Raw genomic sequence first — 26,669 nt, forward strand, 5'->3', positions numbered from 1 at the left:
AATTAAAAAGGAAATCATAATTTATAATTTGTTGACATACAGACAATACAAAACAATAAATAGTTTGAAGGAAGCAAAGAAATGCCAACATTCTAGCGCTGCCCAATTTTGTGTTCTCAAGTTCTGATACCTGAAAGTTCACAACTACTGAAATTTAATCAAAAGATTCAGTTCAACTGTTTTATACGGAGCATGTTTACTTATGTTACTCTGCTGAGAAGACTGGCTTGTCCAGTAGCTCTTCTGTAAACTGAATATATCATTGATTTAATATTATTCTGCAATTCCGTACATTTAACAGAAATCTTGGAGAGTTGGATCAGAGATCTTCAGCCTTTTTTGGCACAAACAGCTAGTTGTTCAATATTTTTATATCTGCCGAAAGTACACTGTACTATGTGAAGAAATTGTCACTTTTTCTAATTTTTAAATCGTTACTGTTGTTAAATTGCTAGATTTTGGTACTGTCAATCATTAATTATATTTATTAATGTTAGATTTTAAGTCAAATTTTCTAAATAGCATATTAACAAATCTCATGGAAATGAATTTGTTATTTGTAGAAACCTATTTACAAAAAAAAAGAAAGAAAGAAAGAAAGAAAGAAAGAAAGAAAGAAAGAAAGAAAGAAAGAAAGAAAGAAAGAAAGAAAAGAAAAGAAATTAAATTAAATTTGAAGTGGCATAAATGAGACTATGTGAAAGATTTAGGATTTCGAATTTCCTCATTCAGAGGAAATTCTTGGTCTAGATAACACCAAAAAGACCCTGCCTGAAGTCTTCTGCCTCTCTGTTACCACCATCTATTCCACAAGGATCCACCTATCACTCCCCTAACCATGATCTCTGAAGATTAGGCTCCCATTGTCTTACAGCTTTCTGATAAGTAAAAAGTAAAAAATTTCTATAATGCAACATAAAATGGTTTTGTAGCATAAAGACATGATTAGGGTTTAGTCTTTTCCCTCCAATTTGGAAGACAGTTCATTTACAAATGAATATTTGTAATTACAAATATATAAATTTGAATAAAAATAAATGAATACATAAACAACAAAATCACATAGATTTTTTTTAAAAAGTCTCAAAAATATATTTTTATCTCAGGAATGGGAAGATTTGCAAGTTACATATCAGCTCCCAAGAAATTAACAAAGAAAAAAAAAAATCTTCAACTCAATCTGATATTGCGCAAAATGTCCAAATGTCCACAAAAATGGAAGTAAAAGAGAATAAGTCTTTTAACACAGAAAGACAAAAGAAATTAAATTCTAATGCAATATCTATTGAGGGCAGTTCCCTATTTCAAAGAAATAACTTGAATCCCGAAACGAAGTCCTATTATTTGGTCCTTTTACAGCCCCCACTTCTTAAGGTGATTCTAGTTGTTAATCAAAATATTCAAATTCAGACATTCTTTGACATTCAGAGTGATGTGCAAGCTGTAGTGCTAAATGGCTGCTCAAATCGATATTAAACTAATTTATCTCTTATTTTTCATTTCATTTAGTGTTTGATATTCTTTACCAAGAGAATAATTGTTAGGATTTCAAGTTGATATGGTGAGATGAAGAGCTCTTTCTGCTTTCTTTTTTTTTTTTAATATGAACTGGACTTAAACTGTCTCAACAAAATATGCATTCGGGAAATTAGTGCTAACCACAATCACTGACATATTCTTGTTCTACCAGAGGTGTAAATAAACTTCTCGATTGAAACTAGTTTTGTATTTGTCATCCTCTTGACACATCTATATCGATTAGGGCACCAACTTGAGTCAGCATGCCAATTCTTAGAGCAGGGGTGTCAAACTCAAGGCCCAGGGACTGGATCCGTCCTGCGGGGTGCTTAAATCAGGCCTGCGGGGCCATCCTGGAAACAGTGAAGGACTGGCCTGCAGTGCTTCTGCCAGGGAAAACTGAGCTTGGGAGGGCAGTCTGTGGCTCTCCTGAGCTCTGTTTTAGCTGGCAGAAGGTTTCAGGAGGCCGTTACAGCCAAAATGGAGCTTGGGAACCCATTTTCACTGGCAAACTGCTTAGGCCATCATGCCCACCCTGGCCACACACACCAGCCCCCTCAAAGTCAAACACAACCTTGATGTAGCACTCAATGAAATTGAGTTTGACACCCCTGCTTTAGAGCATGTAAGTAATCTTCAAGTGCATCTATGTCAACAGTTTTAAGTTTGTCTTTGAGAAAACTTTTAGGAATTGACAGATTTTTTTCTGGAAGATATTTTGCCTGAGGAAAGCTATTTTGTTGATAAATGCAGAGAACATTTTTGCAATCAGTGTCACTATCTTACTTGAAGTTACTTGAATTTAAATTACTTGAATTTAATCTCATTAAATATTCCAAGTGAGTAGAAACCATCTTTTTTCACGCTTCATAATTTACTGCAGACAACAAATTTATTTCAGTACAGTAGAACTCTAATACCCCATTTGAATAATTCCACAAAACATGTCAAGCAATTACCTTTAAAAAGCCATTAACATCCTCATAAAATCACCAGTGAACAAATTGCTCACTGTTATCTTATCAGAGCTGTTGGAACAATAGTTCATTCTTGGAATAGAGTTTGTTCTTATTTATTACATTCAACAACAATATTTAGCGTGTCATATACACTTAATCTTAAATACTTAGTAAAGAGATGAATTATAACTGAATAAAAAAATATTTTGGAATGTCTTTCTTCAAAAATGCCATACTATTATTGTTGCAATACATCTATCAGTATTCAACTGGGGGAACAATATGTGTATTTGTGTTTTTGTCTTTTTTAATGCACATTTTTAAATGTTTTGTTTAGTTTTGTTTTGTCTTTCTAAAAAAATTTTTTGAAGTTTTTTCTTGTAAAAAATAAGCATTCTAGCTTCCATTTCCACCAGTTGGCTAGTATTGATGGGAGTTGGAGATGTAGCTCAAGAACACGAAGAGAGATCCATGTCCATCTAAATTATTTTATTCCTGTCTCTACCCATTTTTGATTCTATCCCAGTCAAATTTTCAGGGACATTTTAAAAAAGGAGTGTTTCAGGTAGTCTGTCTTATAGAGTAATAAGATACCTTGTATTTTCTGGATGCAACTGACTTATTTGAACATATAAACCATAGTGGAACAAGCATGACAATAATAATGTTAACCTATTTTTTCCTATTTTTATAGTAGATTTATACTCCTCCTTTTTTTTCTTTCCTTTCTTTTTGCTTCACTGTTCACACCATACACAATCTGCTTATCACGTTGCTTCCTGAGATTTTATCGTGTAGAGCTAAAATGTGTTAGTTATATTAAGGTCTTTCTTTTCTGATCAGGTTTGACAGCAGAAGATACTAACTTCCATTATTTTGCAGGGTAGGTCTATATTTGATGCTTTTTAAAAAATCATGACTCTTTTAAGCAAATGATAAAGGGAAAAAAGCATTATTCTTACATATAGATTTAGTGATGTTATTGTACAACTCCTTGTTCCTATAAACGTGTTCCCCTTTTGGAACCAGAACCTGGCAATCTACTGACCATACTATAGATTTGCAACTATTCATTTTACAACCTTGATTTATAACCATTCGTTTAGTGACCATTCAAAGTTGCAATAGCACTGAAATAAGTGACTTATGATTGGTTTTCACACTTACAACCATTGCAGCGTCCCCATGGTCACATGATCAAAATTCAGGTCCTTGGCAACTGGCATGTATTTATGACCGTTGCACTGTCCCGATGACATTTGATCATGATCTTTCTCAGCTGGTTTACGACAAGCAAAGTCAATGGGGGAAACCACAATTGAACCCAAAGTTTCTGTTGCTAAGCAAGACAGCTGTTAAGTAAGTTTTGTCCCATTTTATTACTTTTCTTGCCACAGTTGTTAAGTTAATCACTGCATTGTTAAGTTAATTACATGGTTGTTACAGGGGTGAAATGCTCCTGGTTCGGACCGGATCGCCCGATCTGATAGTGATGGCTGCGGGTGGTTCGGAGAACCAGTACCAAAAATCCCTGCACACACACACCCCATGCCCAGCTGAGCCACGCGATCATCAGAGCCTTTTTTAAATTATTTTTAAAAGCATTTTTTCTACAACCACTTCGGCTGAAAAAAATGCTTTTAAAAGTTTTTTTAAAAAGCCTCTGATGATCGCACGGCTCAGCTGGGATCATCAGAGGCTTTTAAAAGCATTTTTTCTACAACCTCTTAGGACCAAAGAGGTTGCAGAAAAAAATGCTTTTAAAAACCTCTGACAATCAGGCAACTCAGCTGGGATCGTCAGAGGCTTTTAAAAGCATTTTTTTTACAACCTCTTCGGCTGAAGAGGTTGTAGAAGAAATAGTTTTAAAAGTAAAAAAAAAAAAATTGATCACGCCCACCCAGTCGCATTACTCCCCCCCCCCCAAGCCAGGCCCAGAGAACCGTAGTAACACATTTTACATTTCACCACTGGGTTGTTAGGTGACTCTGGTTTCCCCATGCACTTTGCTTGTCAGAAAGGTGATCAGATGCCAGTTGCCAAGCATCTGAATTTTGATCACATGACCATGGGGATGCTGTAATGGTTATAAGCGTGGGAAATTTTCATTAGTCACTTTTTTCAGTGCCATTGTAACTTCAGACTGTCACTAAACAAATGTTTGTAAGCCGAGGACTACCTGTATGTCCCCAAAATGTGAACAACTACTCATTGTAGGCATTAGATATGAAAATGCCAGATTCCACTTATTATATTGAAGCAATTTACTACTTTTTAACTAAATATGTCAACCACCAAAATATAATCTTAAAGATGAAATCAGAAATATCAATGTTTGATGTGCTATGCTGAATCAGAGCAGAACAAATTGCCAATGTCAGGATGAATAACCACATCAACAAATCATAATTTACATTAATTTGATTGACATGAAGTCCTATCAATAGTTCCATTCCTCTAAAGACAAATGGATATGATGATATCCCACAAAAAAATGAGTTGCTATCAAGTTTCATATTTTCGTGTCCTCTTGTAACAACTGATTAAAACTACCTGTAACATGACAACATCTTCAACAATGTTTGGGTCTTTGACTACTGCTTGAAGAGAATGAGAAAAGACTGCAATGACATTACATATCACACATCCTTTTTAAAAATTAGGGATTGGAAGACAGAAATGCAAGAGAGAGGTGGGTTCCATATGACCTACAAAGTATAACGAAAACTATAATGAAGACTTTGTTACAGGGTTAATTAAAAAGTTGAGAAGCCAATGTATTTCACACATCAGGGGGTGGGGTTTTAATTGCAATTCTAAATGGCCTTGAAAAAAATCCTCAACATTTCACTTGTAAAAGAACAGTTACTAAGAGCTAACTTTGTGTCTATATATTAAATTATGCATTAGAAAATAGTAACATACAGTACTGTCCAGATAGGCCAAGTGCTTTTAAGAAACAACATGGAAATAGAAGGTCTAATTCTACTCGGAATGGAGCTTCCTTCTCCCCCAGCGTTCCTCCTCAGGCAATTCTCCTCTGACTTTTCTCCTCGGCTGATATGCCCCCACTCATTCGCCGATTCACTAAAGGAGGGTTTGTCCTGGGTTTTTTGCTGCCTGAGTTAGCCATCAACCAATCAGCTAACTGCCAATAAATAGCTTTAGGAAAGCCAAACGCTTGTTAGGAGAAGGAATGAGAGGGGCAGCCAAGGGTAGGAGACGAAAAGTCCTAGACCCAATTCTACTCAACCAATTGTTTTTCCTGCCCTGAAACCCATATATACACATGCTAACAAATATTTCTAACAAGCTTATCTTTATCTTACTAATATGGGGCTGGTATCTGGCAAGGAAGGAAAGAGTATAGATGTTTCTGATAGAAAACAGCTGGCAGCTACAATGAAATGCTTCATTTCCTCACTGTAAGCAAAATATCTCTTTAGTTGTGCTCTCTCTGCAGAAAAGGATGCTTGGCTGCCATGCAACATATAAGTTGATCCTTAAATCAATGTACTTACTCTGCCAACCCAGCCAGTTTTACTTTCTTCAATATGCTCCCTTTCCTGAAGAAAAAAAGAGAAAGATTTTCATTGTTTTAGTAACCTCTGTCTGTTAGTCTAGCTCTTCTCTCTTTCAAGATTAATGTCAATATTTACAGAATTTTCTGCAAGTAGGATTTTTTATTTATTTATTGATTGATTCACTACCCTGCTCCCAAGACTTAGGGAATTACAATACCGAAACAAAAACATGTATATAAGCACATAAAACCTACCCAAATAAATATCAGCAACCCAATCATCTTAAAATCTTATAAACAGGATTATAAAAAACAACCACCACCAAAGGAACCTGTAGTACAGTGGAAGGAGCCTGTAGTACAGTGGACTAAAGCACTGTTATTAACAGATTAACATCTGCTGCTTGCAATTACTGCAAATTCAAATCTCACCAGGCTCAAGGTTGACTCAGCCTTCCATCCTTTCAAAGGTAGGTGAAATGAGGACCCAGATTGTGGGGGCAATAAGCTGACTTTGTATAAATATACAAAAGTATGAAGGCTATTGCTTAATGCATTGTAAGCCGCCCTGAGTCTCCGGAGAAGGGCAGCATATAAATTAAAGCCAAAAAAAAAAAATCCCTATTTTAAACAGACCCATTTTGCATGCAGGACCCATTAGGTATATGAAGGAGGCAGTCCCTTAAGTAGACAGGAAACAAGCTATGTTTTTTAAATAGCAATAGCACTTAGACTTACATACTGCTTCATAGTACTTTACAGCCCTCTCTAAGCGGTTCACAGAGTCAGCATATTGTCCCCAACAATCTGGGTCCTCATTTTACGCATCTTGGAAGGATGGAAGGCTGAGTCAACCTTGAGTTTGGTGAGATTTGAACTGCCATATTGCAGGCAGCTCGCAGCCTGCAGTACTGCACTCTAACCACTGCGCCACCGTGGATGCAGAAACCAGCATTCTCAATTCAACTCAGAAACTTATTCATATCCAATGAAGCAATCAGAGAATCAGGATTACAGCAGGTGCTTACCTGCTAATATCTTGGCCATTACATTTTGTACCAACCACAGTTCCAAAGTTGTTTTCAAAGGAAGGCCCATGCAGCTCATGTTACAGAGTCTAGGGGATGAAGGTGAAAGTCTCTGCTGCCAGGTCTTCATGGTCCAGATAGGGCTATACTGGCAACTAGTCTAAATTGCTGATTACTGTGGAAATCTGCCTCTGGAAGAGAATATTTGTAGTGCAGGGTTGAACCATGGGGTTCTTGATAATTTCTGAGCTTGGTTGTTTTCTTGCAGGTATTTCATTAGTAGGTAGCATCATCAGGTAGTAACAGTGATGATGTTAACTATGGTAGTTGGGTAATGAAACAACTGCAAGAAAACAACCAAGCTCAGAGAACACCAAGGACTCCACAAATCTGCCTCTCCCGTTCCTAACTCAGGTTTCCCCAAGCTTCTCTCCACCAACTCCATTATTTACCCCACCTACCATGCACTCCCCACTAACAAAAAGAAGGATATAATTGTCTGTTTGCACTGTCAAGCTAATCTTCACCCTTCAACCTCTAAGAGTGTGATGGCGCTGTGGTTAGAATGCAGTATTGCAGACTACTTCTGCTGATCACCAGCTGCCAGCAGTTTGGCAGTTCGGGTCTCACTGGCTCAAGGTTGACTCAGCCTTCCATCCTTCCGAGGTTAGTAAAAATAAGGACCCAGATTGTTGGGGCAATGGGCTGACTCTTAGAGAGAGCTGTAAAGCACTGTGAAGTGGTATATAAGTCTAAATGATATTGCTATTGCTACAATCCATCACCATTCATACCTTTGGGCACTGCCATACACCACCAGAGTAGTCACAGATGGTGAGCATAGAAAAGTTTTGAATCCTTCTAAGCCACTGCAGACAAATTCGTTCATCAGTCACCCATGTTACAACACTCAAGTAGTGATCCCTGGAGATAGAGAGAGAGAGAGAGAGAGAGAGAGAGAGAGAGAGAGAGAGAGAGAGAGAGAGAGGGAGAGAGATTTCAGCATTTTTCTATATAAGTTTTAATTTAATTTAACTTAATTTATCGCAATTCTATGCCGCCCAACTCCCAAGGGACTCTGGGCAGCTTACAGCAAAAATAATGTGAACAATGAACAGAAAAATTATTAAAAACATTATAAAAACATTTTAAAAACATTAAAAGCCCATGCACACCATTCATGGCCAGATCTCGCAAGATTGCAACAGCGAGATCAACGGGCCCAGGCCTGCTGGAAAAGCCAGGTCTTCACCGCTTTCTGGAAGGCCAATAGGGTGGGGGTAGTCTGGATCTCAGGAGGTAACTGGTTCCAGAGAGCTGGGGCAGCCACAGAGAAGGCCCTCCGCTGCGGGCCCGCCAGACGGCATTGTTTAGCTGATGGGACCCAGAGGAGATTAACTCTGTGGGATCTTACTGGTTGCTGGAAGCTATGCAGTAGAAGGCAGTCTCGAAAATAGCCTGGCCCTGAGCCATGTAGGGCTTTAAAGGTAATAACCAACACCTTGAATTGTGCCCGGAGACCAATAGGGAGCCAGTGCAGCTCGCAGAAAATTAGTGTAATGTGGGTGTATCTAGGTGCACCCATGACAGCTCGCGCAGCTGCATTCTGGACCAACTGTAGTCTCCGAACACTCTTCAAGGGTAGCCCCATGTAGAGCGCGTTGCAATAATCTAACTGTGAGGTGACAAGGACATGAGTGACTGTGAGGAGAGCCTCCTGATCCAAGTAGGGTCGCAATTGGTGCACCAGGCAAACCTGTGCAAAGGTCCCCCTAGCTACAGCTGCCAGATGTTGCTCTAATCTTAGCTGTGAGTCTAGGAGGACACCCAAATTGAGAGCCTGTTCTGAGGGGGACAATTTCTCTCCCCCCCAGAACCAAGGATGGACAGTCAACATAGTCTTTAGGAGGCAATACCCACAGCCACTCAGTCTTGTCTGGGTTAAGTCTGAGCCTGTTGACTCCCATCCAGACCCTCACAGCCTCCAGGCACCGGCACATCACATCCACCGCTTCACTGAACTGATGCGGGGTGGAGATATACAGCTGGGTATCATCAGCATATTGTTGATACCCTACCCCGTATCATCAGATGATCTCACCCAGTGGTTTCATGTAGATGTTAAATAGGAGAGGAGAGAGGACCGAGCCCTGAGGCATCCTGCAAACGAGGGGTCTAGGGGTTGACCTCTGTCCTCCTGCCAACACCGACTGTGACCAACCAGAGAGATAGGAGAACCACTGTAACACGGTGTCTCCCACTCCCAACTCCCTTAGTTGTCCTAGAAGGATACCATGGTCAATGGTATCGAAAGCTGCTGAGAGGTCAAGTAGCACCAAGATAGAGGAATGACCCCCATCTCGGGCTCACCAGAGATAATCCATCAGTGTGACCAAAGCAGTTTCCGTGCTGTAGCCAGGCCTGAAGCCAGACTGAAAAGGGTCTAGATAATCCGTTTCATCCAATGACTGTAGGAGCTGAAGTGCCACCACCTTCTCTACAACCTTTCCAACAAAGGGTAGGTTGGAGACTGGACGAAAGTTCTTTAATTCTGCTGGATCCAGGGAAGGCTTCTTGAGGAGGGGCCTTACAACTGCTTCCTTTAATGGTTGCGGGAAGGACCCTTCCCTCAAGGACGCGTTAACCTCGTGTCACCTCCCTGCTGGCCAAAACCAGCCAGGAGGGGCACGGGTCCAACAAACAAGTGGAGGAACTCATCGTTCCTACAGCCTTGTCCACTTCCTCAGGAGTCACAGGCTCAAATTCATCCCACACAATAGGACTAAGACCTGCCCCTGTCATCTCAGTCGGAATTGCCCAATCAGAGTCCAGGTCCATCACTTGAATTCTATACCTAAATGCTTATCATTTATATGCCATTCAATATTCAACATACTGTTACAATAGGTACTATACAGGTAGTCTTCGGCTCACAACATTTCACTCAGTGACCGTTCGAAGTGATAACGGCACTGAAAAATGTGGCTTATGATCGTTTCTCACACTTATGACTGTTGTCGCATCCTCATAGTCACCTGATCAAAATTCAGACACTTAGCAACTGTTTCATATTTATGACGGTTGCAGTGTCCTGGGGTCACAGGAACACCTTCTGCGACCTTCTGACAAGCAAAGTCAATGGGGAAGCCAGATTCATTTAACAACCACGTTAACTAACTTAACCATTGCAATGATTCATTTAACAACTTTGGCAAGAAAGTTTGCAAAATGGAGCAAAACTCACTTAACAAATGTCTCATTTAGCAACATGAATTTTGGGCTCATTTGTGGTCATAACTTGAAGACTACCTGTATATGTATAATTCAAATTGCAGTTCTATAGAATAAGAAACTACAGTTCTATGACTAGAAATGGAGGAGCACAGGGTAGGACAAGATAAAATAGAGTTGAAGAATTTAAACTAAAATCTGATACCATGATCCACAGAATATAAAAGTCAGAAGTGTGGCTTGGAAAATTGAGATTTATCTACAAATAATTATTTGACTTCTTCCAACCTAGCTAGGGTACCTCCTCCCAGTAGTGAAATCCAATTATTTTTACTACCAGTTCTGTGGGCGTGGCTTGGTGGGCATGGTGTGGCTTGGTGGGCATGGCAAGGGAAGGATACTGCAAAATCTCCATTCTCTCCCCACTCCTGGGAGAAGGATATTGCAAAATCTCCATTCCCACCCCACTCTGGAGTCAGCCAGAGGTGGTATTTGCCGGTTCTCCCAACTACTCAAAATTTCCGCTACCGGTTCTCTGAACTCCTCAAAATTTCCGCTACCGGTTCTCCAGAACCTGTCAGAACCTGCTGGATTTCACCCCTGCCTTCTCCCTTCCTGTCCATGTGTCCGTGTGTGTGTGTGTGTATGTATATGAATAAGAGAGAGTATATTTATATTAGTATTTGTACATTTGTTTCTAATGTTTGAAGAATATGTTCAGATATAGAAGCTGATGTGGCTCATCCTGTCTTATGTGGGGTTCTGACATTGCATATAATATCCTTTACATTTTACAACATCAAATACACTTCTCCAGTAATTCAATTTGTATATGTCTCTTCACATATGCAAGTTATGTCACTATGATATAAAGATTTGTTTACAGTGTTTTAATTTGGACAATTATGTGTATATCCTATTATTTGCCACCCAGAATCTTCTTGGAGTTGGGCAGTTTTAATAAATATGATTAAAAACAAGAATGAATGATCCAGCTGCGTATACATTAAAAAAAAAATCAAGTATTAACAAATAAACTCTCCACAGGATTTTTAATGCAATAAAAGAATGTTTTTAAAAATCATATTATTACTCAATAATTATAAAATAATTACAATAATAATCTACAACATTCACCAGAACAAAGCATATTACTTGGACTTACCCTGATATTATACTAGCTGGTGCAACAATTTCTGAGATATTTTTTGAGGGAAGGTCTAGAATATCCACAACAAATAGTTTTATTGTTGGATTGATAGCACCTGCCTGGATAAAATTAAAACATCTTAAAACAGATTATGTCCAAATGGCAATGTTAATTAGAAAATTACAAAGAAGTTCGCTTTTAAAGCTCAACATAAATTGTAAGAAAATTATGTATATATGTTTTTAAAAATTAATTTGTGTTTTATAGAGGTTCATAGCTAAAAGTGTAAAAGCCAGTACTAAATGCTTATAAAAATAATGTATTTTTTCTACATTAGCAAAAGCAGTCAATTCAGGATACATTATGACCACCCATATTTTGTGAACAATTATTCTTTTAGAGATCAATGTAACATTAACTCCTGATCACATGACTTAGTAAAAATTTCTATTATAGAAAATGATTTGCTATTTTCAGATTAACTGAAAATAGCACTAAATAACACTAAACATACCTCTATAGCACTATAGCACTATAGTGCTATAATAAAATAGCACTAATAACACTAAACATACCTCTCAAAATAAATTAGAATTTCATACATTATTCCTGGCCCATTATTAATTTATAATTTTTAATCTCTGAAAAAAAATCAACAATGAGCATATCTTTCAACTATTTATTTATTTAATTTATATTGCTGCCCATCTCACAAATATCTAAAACTATTAATATTCAATTATTAAAAAGCGTTTTTAAAAAGCTATATGAAGAGAGCTAAAACAAAGAATAATAACGGGTGTTAATGGGGCCACCTCACTGGTTCACCTGTCTCTAGGAGGTCCCCAGGGATGCTGGCATAACAAAGCTTTGAGGGACCTAGTGACTCTAGCCCATATTCAGTCAAGTTCCTTCTTTGTTGAATTTAGTGGCACTCTAGATCAGGGGTCCCCAACCCCCAGTCCATGGACTGGCACCGGTCCGTGGCATTCCAACAACCGGCCCATGCAAACAACTGAAGCCCCATCTGTGTGATGCAGGCAACCCACAAAACCACGCCCCCTCTAGTCTGAGGAAAAAACTTTTCCCACAAAAACGGTCCCTGGTGCCCAAAAGATTGGGTGCTGCTGCTCTAGGTGTTTCTTTTCCCATTTCATCTCCCCCAACTTCTCTGTAAAATACAGGGAATGCAATCTAAACCAAAGTCTCAGCTGCCCCCTTATTCCAAGCAGCAACCAAGACTTCAGATGGATCATCTAGCAGACCAGGAGGGACAATCCCAGGCTCTTTCTGAAACTTCTCCAGCTCCATCAGTTGCTGGGGATGGACCAATCTAATGAGTCCATATTCCTTGCAGTGGATAGTGGCACCAGAGAGTCTCATAATAATTAGGTCATGATCTGACAATGACAAGAGGGATACCAACAGCTCTGTTTGTATTTTCTATTGAAAAGTACATTGTGTCGCCAAATCTAATTGAAGTACTGATCAAGGGAATGCTTAACCATCTTCCTCCTATGTTACAATTCAATCACAATTCCTCTCAGAACTACTCTTTGATCAACAACTGTTTCCTCTTGAAACAAACCATAGCTTTAATCTTGATGATGGAAGTAATTTCATCAGGACCAAGTTGAATCAATTGCAAATATGCATAAAAACTAATTTAATTTTGCCCTATAACAATTGTACTGCCTTTCTGACTTCCAGAAATAACTTTAGGGTATGTCAGATATTTTCAGTTACATGATTCTGAGAAATAAGCAGAACAACATATGTCCAGATTCATGTCCCACTAGAGATTTTAAGAAGCTTCTGCTGAAAGTGAATATGGGTGACCTACTTTAGAAGTTCAATACCATGATGAATGACAGCAGGAATGAAATCCCACTCGTATTCATTCTACTCCAGAAAAGAAGTTACATTTACTTTTTAAAATGCATGACAAGCTGGGACATTTTTCCTTGCTTTGCTGAACCCCTGAAAATTGGTTTGTGATTTTTAATTTTTGGGCCAAATTTATATATATATATTAATTGTTTTTTAATATTTGTATTTCATGTTCTTAATTCTGGCTGTACACCGCCCTGAGTCCTCAGGGAGAAGGGCGGTATATAAATTGGAAATAAAATAAAATAAATAAATAAAATTCTAACACACTTAAAGCAATATCACAGCCTCTACATTGAGGCTTTTTCCCCATCACTTCCTGGACTGGCCATGGGATATTACAGCCACATGATCAGTCTATGTAGCATAAGAGAAAACAGCCTCTGCAAAGACCCTAGAACAGGGGTGTCAAACTGGTGGCCCATGGGCCGGATGCGTCATACGCAGCCACACCCACCCCAGCTCCACGGATGGGAAAAACATGGCGAAACATCATGTGACAGCAATGTGATGTGGCGACCTGTGCCCTAGAACTATTGAGAGCATACCAGTTTCTAAAGTTTGACAAAGCTGAAACCAAGTATAGTTCTATTACATACATTAAAAAAAAAAACAGAATAATTCACATCTGCCCTGGCAAATATATCAGCCTGGAAATCTGTCTGCCAAAGGAGAAATGCCTGTAACCTAGCCCGCTCCTCCCTGTTCATGTCAGACCTAATGGTCCTTAGTCCCTTATTTGCTATGTAGCTCATTGAGTTGAAGTGTTCCTTTTTCCATTGATCACCCAAGTGCTCTTCAACAAATCATTTTAGAAACTCAAATATTCCATAGCCTTCAATTGCTTTCATTTCCTGTTTCCCTAGAGATAATAGAATACTTCAGAGCTGCCAGATGCTATTGACTTAAGTCACAGTAATCACAGCAAGCTGTTGAGGAGAGACAGACAATATTTTTGTTAGCAGCAAATGATTAAATGTGACTATTCTCTTAATCAAACCACTCAACAACTATGTTTAATAAATAACACAGACCTTAGGATATGGGATTTTAATGGTCTTTGGATATTGCAGTGTATCTTCTGAATAAAACGAATACTCAATAACAGGAACTTCCGTGTCATTAATCTCTGCAAACGCCAAAAAACTGCCATTTGGAGACCACCACAGAGCAGAATGGGTGCCAAACATTTCCTCTGAAAAAGATGCAAATGTGTTCTTTTGAAGCAATAGTTGCTAAGTTGGCTTTTTCCTCTGAAACATTGTTCATAATAACTTGCATGTATAATTTCAGATGGAACTTTGGTTACTAAAATTCAGATTACTTGCAATGTTTTGCAACCAAAACAGTAAGTCAACTCTCAGAAATGCCTTTTTATAGAAATACGGTGCTATGGAAATATTCTGTTATAAAAATCTGGCTTTAATAATGATGCAAATTATAGTATTTTGATTTATCTTAGCTTTCAATATTACGGATAATTGTTTCTTGTTTATACTATAACATTTTCAAATATATCATCTATAATGAACAATAATTAAATGTAAAGAAACATAACTTTCCAATTATGTACCCAAATTTAGTATTCCTCTGGAAGAAAATATACAAGTACAAATTAAACATTCACTGAATATTTTATGTCTAAAAAGGCACTTTAATAAGCGCAATTACTATGGGCTGTCTTGGAGGTGATAATAAAAATATAAATGTTGAAGATTTCCTAATTTCGTTATGAAGAGAAGTACGTTTATACAACATTTTTTCATTTTCAATCATTCATTACTGAAAACTATATTAATACAAAGTAGAGTGAGCAACACCTGTATGCAAGAAGCTTGTTTAATGAATCAAAAGAAATGGTTGATAATTCATACAGAAATATAATAAAATATATGGATCCACTTTCTAATAGCTTGGAGGATTTTCAATGCACTGGATTTGCAAACAGACAGACAGACAAAAACATTATTTTGGTCATTGACCAATAAAAGTATATTCAAGAAAACGAAAACACAAAACTATCTTCTAGCAAAAAGAATTACTGGCAACTATTTGTAGGCAAAATTTACACATAATGTAATAAATTTCTGCCACTTTTATAGAAATAAATTTATCTTGATTGTTTAATAGATATTGCAAATAAAGATTATCAGATTGCCCTAGAAATTTAAATAAAAAAGGGGTAATCATCTGGCAGCAATACAGAAGAACATGAACTCTGATTTCTATGGTACTCATATCACAAGGGCAGTACTGGGTTTCATATGGAGTTTTCTTATATTTCCCTTCCCAGGACAATTGTAAACCAAACCAAAGATAAAGCACTCCTGAATTTAGGAACTGTGATATAAGTAAGAGATTGGATTAGTCACTAAACTTTGTTTATCTGCAATTATATTATGTGAGAAAGCAGCAATTTCTACATGACCTTCTATATCTAAGATCCTTTGTCGTAATTTGAGCTGACTCTAACTTGACTGACTCTAAGGTTAAGATGGCATCACTGAAGAAACCATCGTGGCTCAGTTTCTTTGGAATTGCTGTTTCCCATGAAGGTTTGTAGTTGTCAGCCAATATTACATGAGTCAATCCACTAGGGTTGTGATGTAGTTTTAACCAATAGATAAAGATATTTATCAGATAATAGATTCAAGCTTACTGATTCCTGCTTCTCACTGAAGTACTGATTTGGAACATAGCAGATAACCTGGAAGATACTTAGAAATTTTGTTTGAATCCTTTCTGCGATGATCATTCTGTTATAGGGTCCTATTTGAGCCCCGTATAGCAACTGTGCTTGGACTATAGCTAAAAACAGCTTAATTGCAGTAGAGGAACTTAATAAGGGGAAAATAATAAGTTTGTAAACTGATGCAGATCTCTATTCACTGTGGGATACATATAGTCCAGACAGAATTGGAATATTTATTTATTTGTTTATTAACTTGTATTCTACCCAACTTGCCTGTAATTCTATCATAGTTCTAACATAAAAGAAATATAAAATGACTACTAAGAATTCCTCCATTAATTTTTGAACATTACAAAACATGTTATGTAAGAAACCCTTTAGGGGTCAACATTTAGCAAAGGAGAAAGTTGGACCATAAGGAAGGCTGAGTGCCAAAGAATTGAGGCCTTTGAATTATGGTGCTGGAGAAAACTCTTTTCGAATCCCTTGGACTTCAAGGTGATCAAACTGGTCAGGCCTAGAGAAGATCAATCCTGACTGCTTTTTAGAAGGCCAGATCCTGAAGATGAAACTCAAATACTTTGGCCACCTAATGAGAAGGAAGGAGTCACTGGAGAAGAGCCTAATGCTGGGAAAGTTTGAGGGCAAAAGAAGAAGGGGACAACAGAGAATGAGGTGACTGGATGGAATCACTGAAGCAATCGGTGTGAGCTTAAATGGACTCCAGAGGATGGTAGAGGACAGGAAAGCCTGGAGGAATGTTGTCCATGGGGTCACGATGGGTCGGACAGAACTTCGCAACTAACAACAACAAATTTAGCAAAGGAATATTCAACTATTCTGCAAATATCCTTTGGGTAATCTTTGTGATTTAAAAATCAGCTTTTGGTTCTGTCCCTAGAGACAGACGGTGGAAGAGTTTGGAAAACTACAGCTGTTGCTATTAAATATAACATGAAAATACTTTAATGCAGCTTAGATAGGATATCTAGTGAAATCTTAATTCAGTGGGGATTAAGCAAAGATATGCACTGTCTTTCCTTCTATTTAACTTCTATAAAAATATTATAAAAAGCTATCTAATTATAAAAAATAACAACGGGTAAAGCAATAATCTTCCTCTAGTATCTGGATGATATGCCAATTCTCTCAACAAATACAGTAGGCCTAAGAAGTTGGATTCAAGTTTCTGCCACTTTCTGTGAGGCAGAATACCTAACAGGAAATCATCCAAAAAAAACGCAAGATGATGAATTTTTCCAAGAGACCTTGAGGAATAAATGGGAACGGTAATTGGAATGCAACAGTTTGGTTCAATGCTTTAAATAGGAATCATGTTTCATTTTCTGATTCTTGGTCTAGACAGGTTACATATGTCACACAATTGCACTAGTGCTAACCTGAACTTCCTGTCTATTGGAGATGCCCTCAAACCAGAGGTGGGTTTCAGCAGGTTCTGACCAGTTCTGGAGAACCGGTAGTGGAAATTTTGAGTAGTTCGGAGAACCGGTAGTAAAAATTCTGACTGGCCCTGCCCCCCATCTATTCTCTGCCTCCCAAGTCCCAGCTGATCGGGAGGGAATGGAGGTTTTACAATATCCTTCCCCTGCCACCCACCAAGCCATGCCCACCAAGCCACACCCACAGAACTGGTAGTAAAAAAATTTGAAACCCACCGATTCAGACCCAAAATAATTTATAATTCTCTAAATTTTAGGCCACTGCAAATTGTCCAGTTTGAATTTATAAAAGAAACTTTTAAGATGCCACACAGTTTACTTTCTTATTTATTAAATCTGCTGTGATATCCATTGAGACCAGAACCGGTTATTTTATATTGTTTAAATAGAGTGGCTTAAATTAACTTTTTTTAAAAAAAATCTTGTGCATTTTTGGCCTTTCAGGATGATTTCAATTCAATAATCCATTTTAATGGTCCTGTAGCTCTGACCATTTCTCATGAAATTAAGGACAGAAAAAAATATTACAACCAGCTGTTCATATAATCTTCAATTGAGAGATTATATGCACAACTGGGTGTTCTTTTCTCTGATCTTGACTTCATGGGAGATGGTCAGAGCTAGAGGATCATTAAAAATGGACATCAGGTTCTGATCTTCAAAAATATAAAAGCAGTTCTTCTCTCTTTAGGAGCAACATGGTAAAATGTCTACTGCTAGCTATTTATTTAATACCCTATATTAGATGGAAGAAGTGTTTCCATCTATGTTCGGTGTTTTATTCTTGGTGTTAGTGGTTGGGGATATTTGATAGTATCCCTATTTGATGAATATGCTTGATCACATAAACTAGAAGTGGAACTGTGAACTGATGATGCAATCTAGTTTGGTAATGAAATGTCTGCAAGAAAACAACCAAACTCAGAAAGCACCAAGGACCTCACAGTTTAACCTTGAGATACAAATATTCTTTTCTATCGGTAGAAGAAGAATCAATCTTCATATACTATGATACTCGTTCTATGAAATATTTTGGTCAATTTATGTGGATTATTTTATAGAAAATTTAGAAGGAAGCATATTTCACTCAAAAAATGGTAACAATGTTACATTTTATCTCTTGATTATGTATATGCAATACAAACTATGGATAATATTGTAATAATAATAATAACAACAACCACACTGTATTCCTTGTGAAACATTCAGCTGCGGTAAGGATGTAACTTTAGAGAAGCAAAGTAAAAATGTATCTATAACCACTATCAATAAGATTGGAAGCTGCTTCTTTAATCATCTTTCTTTTCTTTTTTCACAATTTACTATTCTTATTATCTTTATTTCCTTTTATGATTTTACTTCGTTAAACATTTAATAAAAATAGTATTAAAAGTTCACCTGCTGTTTACCATACATATATTTCTTTTTGTCACCTACTTTGATGGCAATACTTCTGTTTGATTCTGAATTGTGTTGTTGTATTACCCCAGGAAAAAAAAAAAGATGAAGGAAGTGATTTTCTACTTCCTGGAAGCATATATACTTCTGAATCTCTACCCTTTCAATCATGTGTGAATGAAAGAGAAAAGAGGAGGAGGTAAAATATGAGACTAAGGCTTGTTTAATATATCTATCTAGGCCAATCCACAATTATTACCAAAGTACAGCTATTACCAAGCCAAGGCATATTTCATAAGCCATTTGGAAGGGTACTTCCCCAAATAGAGAACACCACTGTGCTGGATTTGCTGCTTTGCAGCCATATTTCTGAAAAGTATCAATTTTTCTAAGACTCTTTCTTGGTTTTCTGAAGCTACTTCATCCCTGTCCAGATAACACTTTCACTGAGATTGTTTCTGAAGGGTTTTTTGAAAGCTAGAAAGGGTTATGTAACTCAAAGATGGAGTTGCCCCTCCCCCCTTCATTCCAAGCACTGGATTCAAAAGAAACTTTGCATAAACCTAATATTTTATTTCTGTATGTGATGGCAATTAAGTTGCTCTTAAAAGTTTTTTTTCCCCTTTCAATGACAGTTACCTTCATATACCCAGTCTGCTAATCCATTTAAAATTTTGTTTTCGGCTCCATTCTGAGTGATTTCAATAGCACTGGCGGCTGGTGTTGTTTTCACATGAATATTATTCTGGTAAACATAAGCCTGCCATAAACAAACATTACAGTATTTACCATCAGAAAATGATTTTATAACATTTACTTTATATCAAACAAATTACATTTACTTTCCTTTCCTGCAAGTCTAAAGTGGAGATTCTTTTTTATATTGTAAAATTCTTCTCACCCATCTAAATGCAGGAAATTGAATTTCTTTTACCCTTGTTATTGTAAGAATAAAGAAAAAATCAGAATGGTTTACAAGAAAGACCTAGAATCAGTGGTGAAATCCAATTTTTTTTTACTACCGGTTCTGTGGGTATGGCTTGGTGGGCGTGGCAGGGGAAGGATACTGCAAAATCTCCATTCCCACCCTAATCCTGGGGGAAGGATATTGCAAAATCCCCATTCCCACCCCACTCTGGGGCCAACCAGAGGTGGTATTTGTCAGTTCTCCAAACTACTCAAAATTTCCTCTACCGGTTCTCCAAACTGCTCAAAATTTTTGCTACCAGTTCTCCAGAACCTGTCAGAACCTGCTGGATTTCATCCCTGCCTAGAATGTTGCATTTTGTCTAATTAATCCCGAGAAATCTTAGCATTGTTTTATCCAATTTCCTTTACATTAAAATATTGGTTCTCTTTCCATTAATTTCTTGCATATATGCCCCTTAAAGTATTATGAAATAACTTTGCAGCATGATGTTTAGATATAAGATTCTATACTTCCAAGATCAGGTCTCTTCTTCCCTCTCCTTCTATTACTCATTCAACCAGTTGCTAGTGGATTTTTTTCTGTCAATATGTCATGCCATTGGGAGCTAAACCACATGATAAAAATTTAGCATGCAACTATCTTACCATTTTTTTAAACCTAGAAAGTTTGTGAATTAAAGCTGAATTCAGATCAAATTCACTCTGATTAAGCTGGGAAATCAGATTTATGCTTTCACAATTTGCTGATTTTAAAAAATGTGTACTTGATGACTTTTAGAATAAGGAGTCAATAGAGAATTAAGCTCCCCCACTCCCAAGAGGCCTCACTTTGAACTGGGTCTCTATGCATTTACTGTAAAGTTAAATATATATAGCACCAGTTCTTTGTATATTTAATATTTAGTCTGGTTAAATGAACTGAAGTCCTCATGTAAAATATTCTGGAACATTCCTATCCCTCTTACATTTCCCCCTCTACGTTTTTCAGAAATTTCTGTTGCATGTATGGTGCAATTTGGATTATAGAAATGGTGCACAGGAATATCTGAATTGGTGTTGCAAGGAATACTTAGTTATAAGGAAGCAAAACCCTATGTATTTTACTAACCAGTTTGTGTCCAACAGGTGACCATGATATATACTGGATAGTTGTAGGAAGTGGGTTCTCAGTTATTATTGTTCTGTGAAGAAACATAAATAAAATTATCAATATAATGTAAGCCATTGAAATATCACGAAAAGACAATACAGTTACTGACCTGTTATTTAGATCATAGATATGGTATGATGCCGTGTATGAGTGCCTCCACACCTGCAAAACAATATTTGCATATAAAGAAAAACACTTAAAAAACAGGAGTGTAGTTCAAAGTTAGTATTTTTTTAAAACTCCTGTTTGCATGAATTTTACCCATATTACATTTAATGATCATAAGATCGTGATAGACAAAATTCAACTTTAACTCAGACCTCTTGATACTTTCTAGAAATAAAAATTTCAAATAATAAATATTAGTCCTAGTATATGGCTACTATATAGCATATAATATTTAGCTATACTGCTAAACTATAATTTATTATGATATGAAGACCCCCCCCTCAAGATTAAGGGCTGTCTTTTCCCTTATCAAAAACACATTGAGGGCATTTCTACGCTACTCTGATCCCTTTTACCAGTTCTCCACAAAGCAATGTGTAGCTAAATCACAACTATATTTTTTTTGTCAATCTTGGAATTCTGATAACATGAACACTCACCAACAGAATCAGTGATATGAAATGAGTGGCACTCTTTCCTGAACTACCACAGACCTCAGAGCAGGAAAAATCTCCTTACTTCAGGTTTACAAGAAGGCAAATAAATAGTTACCACTCCCACACACACAATCTTATTTTTCAATATCTATTTGTGACACTGTTTCAAGAATATTATGGGCAGTTGCTGCCACAAGAATCTGGCTACAAAACGGTTGTTCCTTCATTGCATTTAAAACATAGATGAAAATATTAGGTGAAGGTGATGTCAGCATTTTGCAACATTCTTTCCAATAGATAATGATTATGGTGGATGGATTGGATCAGGTACCTCACTGGAATATTCTTGGGAGTTGTGGACTCCAACCAGCCATAGGCTAAGATGGAAGACATTTGTCCTTGCAGACTAAGAGTTGAGGCAAATTCAATGGTACAGAGGGTACCTTGGTACACAACTGCTTTGAAACTCATCAAATTTGGTACTCAATGCATTTTGATGTGAAAATTTTGTCCTGGTTGTCATCATTTGGTTGCTACTCAATGCATAAACTAGATTTACTGGTGTTGGCTACCTTGTGACGCTCTATATTATTCCTCATGGGAAAAATTTGTTTGATACTTATCATTTTTGGTTCTCATTGCACTTCCTGGAATGAATTAATGATGAGTCCCGAGGTATCACTATATCTGTGTTTTTGTTTTGATTTTCAAAAGATACAACCACTACAGTTGTATGATGTTCTGGATTCAAAGGGGAAAATGTGATTTGAAGTATGTATGATGTACACCTTGTATCTATCAGTGAGAAAAAGCTGCAGCTTTAACACATGATTTAAGGAGTGATGTATGTAGTTACAAGTATTCGAATCCATTGTTTTCCTTTTGAATCTAGTTCACAGTACAACCCTAATATCCATGGCTTCATGGAGTCCTGGTGGCTGGAGTAAGGGAACTACTATATTCTCAGGAACTACTCACAAGCACATGATGTTGAACTACTGGGTGAGAAGCGGGAATTACGGTTGACTTAAATTCAGAAATCAGCAAAGCAAAAATTTCAACCAAAGAGGAAATACATTTCTCAGCACTGCATTAGTCCAAAAGGGATAACCAGCCCTGTTCCCTTTTCAAGTAAAGCAATATATTGGTCAAGTTCAAAGTGTCTTCTGAACCTTTGCAAAGCTGTCATCTAAAGGTGCCCTGAGAATTGCTTTTGTTTTCAATTAAGAACAAATCACTGTTATCTAACTCCTAAACTATGGTGGTACCCTGAAGTCAAGATTAACTTCAAAACTCCCTGTAAGGAATCAAACCAAAACAATACTAATAGTTAGCAGGCTTTCTTCATTATTTGCTTCATCTCTAATCCCCAAGTAAGCCTTTGGAGCCCTCAAAATCCTCAGCCATTTTAATGTAAAATTATGAAAATCACAATTGGCTTGTTTTCCCAACTTGTATTTAGATAAGGTTAAACACAGTTGGGAACAAAAGCTCTAATTATTTCTAAAAATATTCCCCCGAGGAAAGCACTCTGTAGAGGTATCTTACACAAACAGGATGCCTTCAGAAAAGACTTTATATCATTTACATTCTATAGGGATAGCTGATGTGACAATCCTTCATTTATACTTATAATTTCAGTATTCTGTGTACTTATATCTTTAATATTTCTCCAGGATTTTTTTTCTTCAATACTGTCTCACTCTCATGCCTGCAGTCCTAAAGTCCTGTAAAACACCAAAGTACAGGTACTCCTCAACGTAAGATCACAATTGAGCCCAAAATAACCATTTCTAAGCACAACAATTGTTAGCTGAATTTTGCCCATTTTACGATCTTTCTTACCACAGTTGTTGAGTGAATCATTGCAGTTATTAAATTAGTAAGACAGTTATTAAGTGTGCTTCCCCATTGATTTTGCCTGTCAGAAAGTCAGAAAAACTGATCATATGACCCGGGACACTGCAACCATCATGAATACAGGCCAGTGGCCAAGAGGCCAAATTTTGATCAGGTGACCTTGAGCATGCTTGCAACAGGTTGCAAGTGTGAAAAACAGTCACACGTCACTTTTTTCAGTACCACTGTAACTTTGAATGATCACTAACCAAGTGGCTGTAAGTTGAGGACTACCTGCATGGAGTAAGTAATTTGTTATTGTTTACAAAAACCACTGTGTTGGTGGTCAAGAAGTCAGGAATAAATGAGAAATTAAATACAAGATAAATATTAAAGTAAAATCATTGAAAAGAAATTGGTGCAATGTGGAGAACTGGCTAGATTTTAAAAACCACAAAGGGCCTTTCAAGTCCTCACCTATCTAAATGCCAAAGTGAATCCATATTGTAAAGCAGGGTCTCCAAACTTGGCAAATTTAAGACTTGTGGACTTCAACTCCCAGAATACCTCAGCAGCCTAGCTGAGAAATTCTGGGAGTTGAAGTCTGCAAGTCTTAAATTTGCCAAGTTTGGATATCCCTGTTGTAAAAGATTAAAACTATTTTTATCAATACAAATATACCAAGTGGAGTATAAAAGTATAATATCATTGCTACCTTCTCATAATTGTATCGCAGAAGAGCAAATTTTTTGTCAGGTGACAATATTGCCTCAGAACTATTGTAAGTGTCCTGTAGATAAAGAAAACAAATTAGTAATAAAACACTGATGTTTAAGGAAGGAAATATTCAGTACAGAGGACTTTTGAACTGATGAAGTAGTATTTTTTTTTAAAAAACGTACTAATGTGTCATTTGATAAGATTAAAGACTCTTTTCCATCATCAATGTTGTACAGGAAAACATCGTTCTGATTTTTGTAGACATACTCATGATCTAAAAAGGGAAGAAAAATAGGAAAACATTCAGTGCCAATAAACAAAACCTTCTCCCCCTACACACAAAGTCAATAAAAAAAAATCCTGCATTATTTATTAAGTTCATTGTCATAAGAGTCTCTTTATCATGTATGAATTCAAACGAGTTAGAGAATACTTTATTTTTAAATTGATTATTATGTGGTTGGAGAATAATCTACATAAATGAATTCTGGCACTCCATGTTTATGAAGTAGAGTTTATGAAAAATGAAGTGGGGATGATGGGGCAAAAATGATTTAATTAGTTGGCTAGAACACATCCCATCTACAGTAAAGGAAGTATTTAGGGATGCTGGCTTAGTCTATAACCATCGTAGACTGATTTACTTACCACATTTACACCCTGCCACTTCAAACAGGTTTTAGGAAGCTCACATAAAATTAAGTATCTAAAACAGTACATTTTAACAATAAGTTAAACCCTGGGAACTGAGCTTATAATAATCATGACTAAATTATTAAAAGTTACCCTCCCCTCCACCCAGCCCCAGTTGCAAAACTGGGTAGTTGGTGGAACTGCCAGGTTTTCATCGCTTTCCAGATTGTTAAGCAGATGGATGCTACACAGATCTCAAGGGGAAGAGTGCTTCAAAGAATCATGGAAAAAAAAAAAACCTGCCTCTGGGTTTTTCCTGCTTTTCCAATCACCCAGAAGGAACAAACCTATAACCCATAACCCATAATCAAACAGGGCTGAAGTTGAAACAGTTCTATTTGGAAGAGAGGATCATATAGTTCTGTTCTGTTCTGTTTTCTATGAGTGCATTACTTGGAACGCTGACATAAGCAATGTACTGACTACAGTATAGGGGTCCCATTGTTGAAACAACTCTCAAATGCCAGAAACGACTACAATTTCGGGATAATCTTCAAACACTGTTCAGTGTATAATAAAAGTATATATCACCGTTGTTAGGGCTTCTCACTGAAAAAAGGAATACAATCAAAATTGGATAAAAACTCATCACGAGGCTGTCGGCTGCCAATGAGAGGTAAAACAGTGTTCAATTGTCTCAAATATTTCTCAGATGAATTTTGTATGTAATTAGTCACGTTAGTGATCAGTTAGCTGATCACTGACATATGTGTCATTAAGAAAGAATGTACACTTTTGACTGTATAAACAAATCTTGTGAGACCAAAGATTGTATGGTTGGACACAACTCTCACGCTTTATCCAACATATATTTGTAAAAAAATGAAACCACTCTAAGGCATTCCAAAAGTTTAGGATCATTACCTGACATCCACCGCACATTATATGATTTGTACTGAAAATCACCACTCAAATAATCCTCCAAAGAAAATTTTCTACGGATATCGGAATCTGTTAACAAAAGAAGAAAGAGAGGGGGGAAAAAAGTAAGGTTCATCTTGAAGGATGCTATCACCCTGTTGTAGCAGAATGGGACAACTCAACCCAGGCAACTCTCTGCAGCCAACCCACAATGGCCAACTTACCACAGCCAACTCACAATGGCCAACTTACCACAGCTAACTTGCTGTGGCCAACTCACCATGGCCAATTTGCCACAAGACAACTCACCATAGCCAACTCACCATAGGACAACTTGCTGTGTGACAATTTAATAATTCAATTATTTAAAATAAATTAAAAATTATTTTAATTTTTGTCATTCACATTTCATTCTGTCCATCCTTTTGCGTCCTTTAATGATTCTATTCCACAATTTCTTTGCTTATTATTGTAACTCTTATCCCCCAGCAATACTGAATTATTTTTCTTCTGTTTGATGTTTCCAGAAATAATAAAGCATTTCATTTCTTTTTGCTAAAGAATCTCTTTATGCTGTTTTATCAATCTGAAAGTGCCTTTTCACTCAATTTTCCATGAAAGGCTTTGCTAAAAATTAGCAGCTTCATTGATTGTATGGATCTAATAATAGTTTTTATTGTACCATGTTATTTGTGCATACATAAAATAAGAATTGTAATATTACATTCTGCCATTCTTCTATGTTTTTAATTCTCAGTTGATAAGTAATTTAAAAAATAAAATAAAATCCAATTCTATTAAAAGGACAAGAAAGAATACAACAAAATAAATAGGCATTGCAGGAAAAAAAGTGTGAGGAAGCCAGCTGTAGACATGAGCTCTGAGAAACAAAGTTGCCTATAAATTCAAAACATCATGTATAGGCAACAAAGTCCATGGCTTATTGGCATGATTAATTGAGAAATGCATCTGTGTCATCAGTCATCAATCATCAATCATTAAAAAACAGGCATAATTAAAGT

General features: G+C 36.9%; 1 protein-coding gene across 1 annotated transcript in view; it reads right to left on the reverse strand.

Annotated features, from left to right (window-relative positions):
* DPP4 (dipeptidyl peptidase 4) overlaps window positions 1-26,669 on the reverse strand; it is a 72,843-nt gene that overhangs the window by 38,146 nt on the left and 8,028 nt on the right. The window contains exons 3-12 of the mRNA XM_034426282.3: window positions 25,651-25,737; window positions 24,276-24,367; window positions 24,089-24,163; window positions 21,039-21,091; window positions 20,888-20,960; window positions 19,489-19,609; window positions 14,334-14,494; window positions 11,425-11,528; window positions 7,823-7,952; window positions 5,999-6,043 (exon numbers count right to left, since the gene is read on the reverse strand). Coding sequence (XP_034282173.2) covers window positions 5,999-6,043; window positions 7,823-7,952; window positions 11,425-11,528; window positions 14,334-14,494; window positions 19,489-19,609; window positions 20,888-20,960; window positions 21,039-21,091; window positions 24,089-24,163; window positions 24,276-24,367; window positions 25,651-25,737 — 941 coding nt within the window. The remainder of the gene's footprint in view (window positions 1-5,998; window positions 6,044-7,822; window positions 7,953-11,424; window positions 11,529-14,333; window positions 14,495-19,488; window positions 19,610-20,887; window positions 20,961-21,038; window positions 21,092-24,088; window positions 24,164-24,275; window positions 24,368-25,650; window positions 25,738-26,669) is intronic.

Source organism: Pantherophis guttatus, chromosome 1 (assembly GCF_059756535.1).
Source record: "Pantherophis guttatus breed Tessera chromosome 1, ASM5975653v1, whole genome shotgun sequence".
NCBI classification, from domain to species: domain Eukaryota; kingdom Metazoa; phylum Chordata; class Lepidosauria; order Squamata; family Colubridae; genus Pantherophis; species Pantherophis guttatus.